We start from the raw sequence: 9,707 nt of genomic DNA, 5'->3' as shown, positions 1-9,707 counted from the left end.
GATTAACATGAAAGGGGCAGGTAGTCTGTGTGGTCAGAAGCCCAGGGAGTTCATCAGGATATTAGTGTCTGCTTCCTCGAAGGTTACCACATAGCTGGCATATTATAGTGTTCAAATGATTATGTCTCTCAGGCTTATAAGCATGCTTGGCTTTCAGAGCCTCTGAACTTGGTCACCAATGACCAGCACTGTCCAGCCTCTGGGTCCCCATACTGTACACCAATGAGAAACTCTGGCAACAATTAAAGTGCCTAAGGTTGGTCTAGTCACATAGGAATATTCATGCAACGTCCTCCAGGCTTGTTGTGTGGCTCCCCTGGAAATAAGAGCCTTCCTCTGACCAGTGTACCTCACTGCTCTACGTTCTCCAGGAGGTAAGTGAAACTCGCTTGAACTAGGCAAGAACTGTGTGGTGCTATCTTGTATCTTCGGCCATGGTTCTCATGATATGTGGAGCAGAAGGCAGTCCAGGAAGAAAAGTCAAGTCAGTAGAAGGTACCAGGACCTTGAATGTTGAGGCCTGAAGCAAGGCATCATGATGAAATTCCTTTCAGTTATTTCAGGTCTCACCGTGATTCCATCACTACACTCGTCACTTTGCACTAGGTTAGGAGCCCCTTGAGGATAGTGACTATGCCTATTATTTTCACCTTTACCATGGTGGGTGCTCAACAAATGGGCACTGAATGAATTAATGGCAGATTGTGGGAAAACAGAATATGACTGGAGGGTGGGAGGGAATCCCATGTACACCGTGGGCTGCATAGCACTCCTCCATAGCCTCTGCATTAAAATCAAAAGATTATACCCAACTTTAAACTTATTTAGATTTTCTTTCCTACTTTTGCTGACCTAAGCTCATTAACTTCAATATTTTTTGCCATGGTTACCATTGAAAAGAAAGGGGGGGGGAGAAAGCAAGATTGCTCATAAAATTTGAAAAGTTACCAAATAGTTCAATATCAATGTAATATCACTCACAGTACAAAAATTCCATTATTCTGTCATTCCTCCTTAGCTTTTTAATATGAGAATATTCACCATTCGGGGAAGAACCTTGATACAAGTGAGACTGTTAGTTTAATCCCCAAACATCTCTAATTAAACACGATTTCTTTTTAAAAGTAGTTGTAGTGTCTTCAGTAGCTAATCTTCCTCTAATTTAATTAAATGTCATTTTCTCAGATGTGACATCTGAGTACAGAGAGTCCCAAACCTTACTAAAAGAGGGAAGGCAGGTCTTTGCCGCATCTACTGCGAGGATGAAGACCATTCTCAGCAATCAGACGGTCGACATCCTGGAGAATGTCGACATCACCCTGAAGGGATGCACGGTGATCGTGAAGGGCCCCAGAGGAACCCTGCGAAGGGACTTCAATCACATCAACATAGAACTCAGGCTTCTCGGAAAGAAAAAGAAGAGGCTCCGAGTTGACAAATGGTGGGGGAACAGAAAAGAGCTGGCTACGGTTCGCACCATCTGCAGTCATGTGCAGAACATGATCAAGGGCGTTACACTGGGCTTCCGATACAAGATGAGGTCTGTGTATGCTCACTTCCCCATCAACGTTGTGATTCAGGAGAATGGTTCTCTTGTTGAAATCCGAAATTTCTTGGGTGAAAAATATATCTGCAGGGTTCGGATGAGGCCAGGTGTTGCCTGTTCTGTATCTCAAGCCCAAAAAGATGAGTTAATTCGTGAAGGAAATGACATTGAACTTGTATCAAACTCAGCTGCTTTGATTCAGCAAGCCACAACCGTTAAAAACAAGGATATCAGAAAATTTTTGGATGGTATCTATGTTTCTGAAAAAGGAACAGTTCAGCAGGCTGATGAATAAGATCTGAGTTGTCCATCTGCAGAAACAGCGAGAAGCCGGATGATTTTTGACTTATTTGTGATATTTTAAAGATGCAATAAAACCTGTACTGATTTGTGGGAAAAAAAAAAAAAAAAGAGGGAAGGCAGGGATCCCAGGATAGTTCAGTCAGCTGAGTGTCTGGCTCTTAATTCCGGCTCAGGTTATGATCTCAGGATTATGAGATCAAGCCCTAAGTCAGGCTCAAAGCTCAGCAGGAAGTCAGCTTGAGATTCTCTCTCTCTCTCTCAGTCCCTACCCCCTTCTCTAAAATACATAGATAAATCTTTTTAAAAAATGAATAAATTAAAGAGGAAAGGCATTTTCCTTGTATCATGTCCTGGAGTACTTCCAGGGCTCATAATGGTAGAACGAAGATCCTCTCCTGTCTCCTATTCCTATGTCAGCCAGTGGTGTTCTGTCCAGACTGTTCCCACACACTCCCACTCAAATGAATGTATTTAAAGAGAACATGTTCTTAACCTGAGCACCACATCTGACATTTAACATTTCTTTCCTGGTCCCTAAAATAAGCAGGCAAGCAAGGAAGCAAGCAAGCAAGCAAGCAAGCAAGAAAAGCTATAATTATAATCCTTCACAATCATGGCCATCCTTAGCCTTGGGAAGCTTGACAGTGAGGTGGAAAGAAGAATTGCTTTTCAGCTGCTGCCATATTAGATATCCATGTGGCCACTGTCTCTGCTATTGCTTCTTTCTGCTGGAAGAGGTGTAGGAAAGAAAAGGTGCGTATAAAGTCACTGGCTACATAGGACTGTCTTATGTGATGTGATGCCATGATCTGGCTGCCCCTTACAGTACAGCTTTTCATTCCAGGATAGGCCATTGTGCTGGCTGTTTTGGATGCAGCTTGGCATGAGCACAGAAAGTCCATACAGCCACATACAACTTGATCTACTAGTTGCGAACAGAAACTTTTGAACACGTTCCACCAGCTTCACAATGGTACCATTTATTACTTTATTCGCAGGGGAAAACACTTACTGTGTGAATAATACCAGGGACTTATGTAAGCCTCTTCATTTTCAGGGAGCTTTATGGGTGTCAGCAAATTCACACAACACCGTGGTAAGGTAGCAAGGCATTGTTATGCCTTCTTTACAGAGAAAGAAACCAGATCACAGCATCAGATTTTCCCAAGGCCAAATGGACAATAAGGGGCATGGACTCATTTCCAGAGAGACCCAAACTCTTCTGCTAGAGAGCACAATTCCCCGCTTACAGAAAGACTCCATGGGGTTCTATCCTGGATCTAACACTTGAGGATAACTACTCTGACTTTCGACAGTTCTAATGTTGCCTCATTCTTTGGTTTTGTCCAGATGGATACAAAAGGAAAGACAAGATGGGGTACCCATATAGGATGGTGTGGAGGTATTGCATCTCTCATATACCTTGTCATTGAGGAACTATCAAATCTATAATCACAGGATCACAGGGGAAGGTGCTGAGTATCCATAAAGCTCTATAAAATAAAAAAGAATTTTCTACTATATAGGATGGATTTGTTGATTTAATTGTTACTTAGGATATTGAGAAAGAGTCTTCCTTATCATCTCTGGCAACATGCTAAATACCTCTGGAGTAGGTTGAACTGTGGCTTCCAAAAAAGTATGTACAAGTCCTAAGGCTCATACCTGTGACTGTGGCCTTATTAGGCAAATAGGTCTTTGCAGGTATAATTAAGTTAAAGATCTCAAGATGAGATCACCCTGGATTTGGGGTAGGCCTAAATCCAATGACAGGTGTCCTCATAAGATAAAGGCAGAGAGAGATCTGAGATATAGACACACAGAGGAAAAGGCCATGTGAAGACAGAAGCAGAAACTGGAGTTGTTACAGCTAAAAGTGAAGGGAATTTCGAGAGTTGCCAGCAGCCACCAGGAGCTAGGAGAAAGGCATGGAATGGATTCTCCCTTGGAGTCAACAGAAGAACCAACTCTGACAACACCTTGATTTCATGTTCTGGCCTCCAAAACTATGAAAATAAATTTCTGTCTTTAAGCCACCTAGTTTGTGGTAACTTGTAATAGCAGCCCTAAGACACTAATAATATCCTCCTCAGTTTCTTCTCCGAATCCTTAAGTCATATGAGTTTTAACTCAATTTAAAGCTAAAAGGTATGGGCACCTGGGTGGCTCAGTCAGTTAAGTATCTGACTCTTGATTTCAGCTCAGGTCATGATCTCGGGGTCATGAGATTGATCCCCATGCACTGAGCATGGAGCCTGCTTCAGATTCTCTCTTTCCCTCTGCCTCTGTCCCATGCATATGCTCACTCACTCATTCACTCTCTCTCTCAAAAAAAAAAAAAAAAGCTAAATACATATAACAACGAATCTCTCAGATTGTGTGTGTGTGTGTGTGTGTGCGTGCACACTCATGCACACACCAGTGTTAGATGGTATTAAAATTCTAAAATGGTTGAAAAGTACTCTCCTAGATAACCAATATTAGTCTATGAAGAATTGGATTATCTTGACTTACTCCCCTGTGAAGGTAAAAAAGAAACATGAAATGAAGAAAAATCAAGACCAGTTGAGTGAATTCGAATTCTGATCACAAAGCAATAGTTTTCATACCTTATCTTCTCCAGACCACTGCCTCAAGGAAAACAAAGCAAAGCACACTGTAGCCTTTAAAAATAAAGTTGTAATTATTATTAATTTAATAAAAATTCATTACACAAATTCAACTACTATAAAAATTTGTAATGTAGAAAATATAAATCTCCAATATGGTATGCCTTCTTATTTTCTCTCTAAATATATGAACATTCTCTCTCTCTCTCCCCTAACTTTTAAAGAACTGGGATGGAGAGTGAGTCTGCAGGATATCCGGGTGTCTACTAGCTTTTTGGCCTAATTTAGTTGGATGAAAGGAATGCTTGTTGAATGGTCCTGAATATAAGTCCTATTTCTTGCAAATCTTGGGTCAGGCACAGAACTCTGAGTAAACATATCTAACATGAGATTACATTTTTGGTTAGAACACAGATTGATATACTTTCCTTATAAAGGGCTAGATAGTAAAAATTTTAAATTTTGTGGGCCATACAGTCTCTGTTGCAATTAATGTCTGCTAATACAGTAGAAAAGTAGTCATAAATGATATGCATATAAATAACCATGGCTGTTTTATTACTATTTTATTGCTGCATAACAAATGACCACAAACTTGGTGGCTTAAAACAATACTCATTTATTAATTCTAGTTCTATAGGTCAGAAGTCTAGGTGAGCTTAGCTGAGTTCTCTACTTAGGGTCTGACAGGCCTGATAGAAGTTGTTGGCCAGAAAGGCTCTCATCTGCAGGCCCTGGAGAAGAATTTGCTTCCACATGCACTCAAGGTATTAGAAGAATCCTGCTCCTTGGGGCTGTAAGATTGATATCCAAGCTTCCTTGCTACATGTCAGTGGGGGGGATAATCAGTTTTCAGAGGCCTCTCTCAGGTCTCTCATAGTCTGTTCATAATATGAATGTTTGCTCTCTTCCAGACCAGCTGGAGGATATCTCTATAACTTCCTCTTCTACTCCCAGCCAGGAAGAGCTCTTTACTTTTAAAGGGCTCACATGATTAGTTTAGGCCCATCTGAGTAATTCCCCCAAAGACTAACCCAAAGTCATCTGATTAGTAACCTTAATTACACCCACAAAAATCCCTCTTACCATACAATGTAACTTAATCACAGGAGTGAAACCTCATTATATTCAGTTTTTGCCTATACTCAAGGGAAGGAGATTATACAAGAAGGAACATCACTGGGAGTCATTTTAGATTCTACCTACCACAGCTGGGTTCTACTCTAGCTTTATTTAGAGACACTGAAGTCTGAATTGAATAAAATGTTCACATCTAACAAGTATTATACTTTTTAATTACTTTCAACCATTTAAAAATGTACAAAATATTCTAAATTCATAATGTTGTATAAAAACAGACAGAGGGCTGGATGTGGTATAGGACCTGTGGTTTTCTGACCCCTGGGTTAGAGGATCAGATAAACAAACCTTACAGGAACATCAAAAGAGTCATTTTCATAATATCCCACAAAGTGCCTTCTTCATAGAAGGTATTCAATGAGGACATGAATGAACAGATTCCAGAAAAGACTGAGGAAATAAAATGCACCCCAAAAGTCCTGGTACAGAGTCCACTATTGTAAGTAGAGTAAGAATAGTTCCACTTTTGAATATGAGACCAGGCATGACTGAGGGGAGGCCCAGGTGGCCCAGAGCTCAGACTGGAGCACCATCTTCCTTGGGCTCCAAAGTGAAACCACCGTAATTACAAGGGTTATGTAACAGTTAAAGTACACCCAGCACACTTTAACTGATCACAGGACTAAAAAGCCAAGCAAAACTCAGCAGTCTCTCTCTCTCAGATGCTGGGCTTCGAATCAATGATTGGCTGGCTTGTCTGGCTGGGCAATGGAGCCGTAGTCTAACCTAATGTCATTGCATTCTTGGTAAATGAATAAGGTGAGAATGGGGTCAACCATGCTATGAGTCAAATGCATAGAAAACACTGGGCCAAAGAGAAAACACAGCACTGCTGGGTGAGAACTCTTATCCAGTACTAAAGGACCCATCCCCAGCTTTTTCTAAGTGGATATATTTCCTGGGATGATGGGAAGAATCAGCGTATTGGCTGAGACAATAGCAGAGAAATAGTATTCACTCCGGAAAATCTGGGAGAGGCTGTTGCAGTTTGTAAACTACCCAGAACCCCAGATTCACAGAATGTTAGGATACAAAGGGATCCAAGGGACCACCTGCTTCAATTCTCATGTGCGGGAAGAAATTAAGTCTCAAGATATTCAATTACTTTCCCAAATGACCCAGGCTGGTTGATAAGAGCTCAGGAAAAGCCTGTTTATTGTGATTACCAATAAAATACTAATTGTGCTCTACCTTCACTTCTTCATTTGTCCCAGGTTCTCACCTTTTTGTGCTGGTTAGCATTTTGGCCAGAATTGTTCCTTACTACTCCTCCCACTGTCACAGCACCTCCCTGGACTATTGTCACTTTCTACCTTGTATTTAGGACCCTGAAGAAGGTGCTCCCTGCCTAGATTTTCTTAGGTCCTTCTTTCCTGGTTGCTATTTACATAACTTACTTAGGCTGCTGGTAAGGAATCAGAGCCTTGAGGGCAGCCTGGTTTGGTTTGGAGAGAGTCTAGTTGAGGTCTGAGCAATTCTGGCATTAAATATCAGTATCCAAAGAAGGTGGGAAGATGTTTCTAAAATATTTATTGGTATTTCTAATTTATGGCTCAGTTTTCCTTAAAATGAAGAGGTCTGATTGCTCTGTGCCACCTTAGCAATACCCTAAATCTTTGGAGAATATGCTTCTTGTTGGATCCCCTAGCAGTGAAGGGACATCTTTCCTTGTCCAACCTGTCCCCAGTGTCTTGGGATCCTTTGGGGTTTCTCCCCCATTCTATGTACTTAGCTCCATCTGTAGGCCTCCTGTACATCGGCTTTTGAGACCATAATCTTGGAGTCTTAAGTGCTGAGCTCCCACCAGGGAATTCTCTGGACTGCAATTCTCCAAAATCCTTTTTCTCTCTTGTAAGGCCTCAGGATGGCTCAGGCAGGACCTCTAATGGTTTCTGTGCCAGTGGTGCCCATCCTCCTTTTTTACCTCTTGTATTCTTGGTCCTGCTTCCTATCCCTCCATAGCACAACAGGAAGGTCATAACCTCTCATCAGCACAGGGTCTTTCCATCTCTCCACCAAAATTATGTCCAGTTGTTCTCACTTTTCCCATCATCAGTTATGAGGATGTGGAGATTTTTGTTACATTTGGCAATGCTCACTAGGCTTTCTCTTCCTTTCACTGTTAAAACTCACTCGTTAGCTCTGCCTTACTATGATTCTGATACTGTTTCCTGTGTTACCACTCTTTTTTTTTTCTTTTTTCTTTTTTTTTCCTGTGTTACCACTCTTATTCAACTCACTCTTTTTGTCCCCCAGAACCACTGCTCATGAAGACTATGGGACTAGCATGTGTGGGCATGTTCAGAAGGCCCTGCAAAATTGACATCATGAAGTCACCTACAGAGAGCTCCCTCTCTGCTAAGAGTTCCAGGAACCAACTCTGCTGTTTGCTTGTTCAGATGGGGCTTGTGCCCCCATCCCCTACCCAGGGCACCATTAGTGGGGATTAGGAAGCATCCTAGTCCCCCATCCTTTCCCACATGCATCACAGATGTTTCTTGACAAAAACTACTGCAGCCTCATGGCTGCCAGCTCTGAAGGTCCTAGGAATCCCATTCTAAAGTTCCTTCTGGACTCACTGTCCTCAATCCTCTTCCTCTTTGCATTTCCCAAGGACAACTACATTCATGCAATGAAAGCAATGTCTGTATTATTGAAGCCATGGCTGTCTTCGCACACAACAGTGACCTTTCTCTTCTGGATCCTCTCACATGGGTCCTGAATATTCTGCTCCTACCTTAGCAGCACGACTCCTGTCTCAGTTCATCTTATAGGAGAGATACAGGCATTTCCTGTTATTAGTTTTGCCCAGAAGTGTTTTGAACCTCTAAGAAAAAAATCCTTTTCCTCTTGTATAAACAAAAATGCTATGCTTGACCACCCAGGAAAATCTTGACATGACTCTCCTAAGGATATGAGACCCTGCCTCCTTCAGGTGCTCCCTTAGAAGGCTTACTCACTGATGCAGACTCCCTCCAGCTATGAGAATTTGTCAACCTTTACTTTGTTTGCTTACGTTACAGGAATAGCAGACTTAAATTGGTTCCCAAGTTATGAAATTCTGTGATAATATGAAACACCTTTTTTTTTTTTTCGAAGTATACATATATTTCCTCCTAGAAATGCTGGTACACATCCATGGGAACTTTATCCATTTGAAAACCAATGCTATAAAATGTCAGGGGAACAAAGGGAAGGTGTGAAGGACACACAAAGAACAATTCTGTGGGACCCAGAGAAAAAAAGAAGAGAATCCCATCATGAAACTACCTTTTTGAATGATTTTCTGGCCAAACAGTATTCTCAGAAATGGTTATATGTTCTGTCTCTACCTGTACACCATACCCATTAGGTTAGAAATGGCACATCCCTGCATGTTATACAATATATTACCCAAATGAAAATAGTTTTCACCCCAACTCCAGGAAAGTCCTCTTTTATAAATTTCTTGTTTCTCATGCAATGTGTTCAATATATGATGCTCTCCTATACCAGGTTCATCAATTTTGTCAACTGCCTTTAGTAGAGAAGCAATTCAAAGACCCCTCAATCCACACAGCCTGGCTACAGGCATATGTATGAATTCAGAGCCCCCAGCTAGGAGCAAGGAAGGTCTATATGTGTGTATTTGGGGTATGGGATGTGGGACCTGGTGGAATCCCAGAAATCACAGGTTGTAGGGCTCTCTTTGAACATGATCATTTTTAAACTCTGCCTCTCCCTGAGCAATAATCAGGTCACAGACACAACATAATCCTTGTGATATGACAACTCCATAGACATATGGTATAAGGGATCATTACCCAGGCTGGTCACATCTGCATGATCTAATCTGCCTTGGCCCCATAAAGCATCAAGTGTATAGTTTAACACAGCTGGACCTGCTCTTCAGAAACACATTGCAGTGGCTAAGGTTGTGCTTACCTGAAAGAAAAGAGGAAAAAGATGGTATTAATGGCTCCCTTTCACGTCAACAGGATTTAATGAAAAAGGAACAGAGGGCTTAGTCATTTTTTAATGCCCCAAAACCTTACCATGTATCCAGTATATTCTGGATTCTATTTAGTATTTGATTTGAGTTTTGTTTATGTTAGTAATAGACCAAGTAA

At 41.4% G+C, this 9,707-nt stretch overlaps 1 protein-coding gene across 1 annotated transcript; it reads left to right on the top strand.

Annotated features, from left to right (window-relative positions):
• The first annotated feature begins 1,244 nt into the window (after positions 1 to 1,244).
• On the top strand, positions 1,245 to 1,870 carry LOC116859019 (60S ribosomal protein L9-like). The gene has a single exon (XM_032844012.1). The coding sequence runs from the start codon at positions 1,263 to 1,265 to the stop codon at positions 1,839 to 1,841; it is 579 nt and encodes a 192-aa protein (XP_032699903.1). The 5' UTR covers positions 1,245 to 1,262; the 3' UTR covers positions 1,842 to 1,870.
• Positions 1,871 to 9,707: the final 7,837 nt, after the last annotated feature.

This window comes from Lontra canadensis, unplaced genomic scaffold (assembly GCF_010015895.1).
Source record: "Lontra canadensis isolate GAN:19392208 unplaced genomic scaffold, GSC_riverotter_1.0 scaffold4, whole genome shotgun sequence".
In the NCBI taxonomy this organism is placed as follows: Eukaryota; Metazoa; Chordata; class Mammalia; order Carnivora; family Mustelidae; genus Lontra; species Lontra canadensis.
Note: the sequence above shows the minus strand (reverse complement) of the source record. Positions and strands in the feature narration are given on the sequence as shown.

What these genes read in the sequence shown, in the direction of transcription:
- LOC116859019 (XM_032844012.1), top strand. Translation starts at nt 1,263, where the DNA reads ATGAAGACCATTCTCAGCAATCAGACGGTCGACATCCTGGAGAATGTC.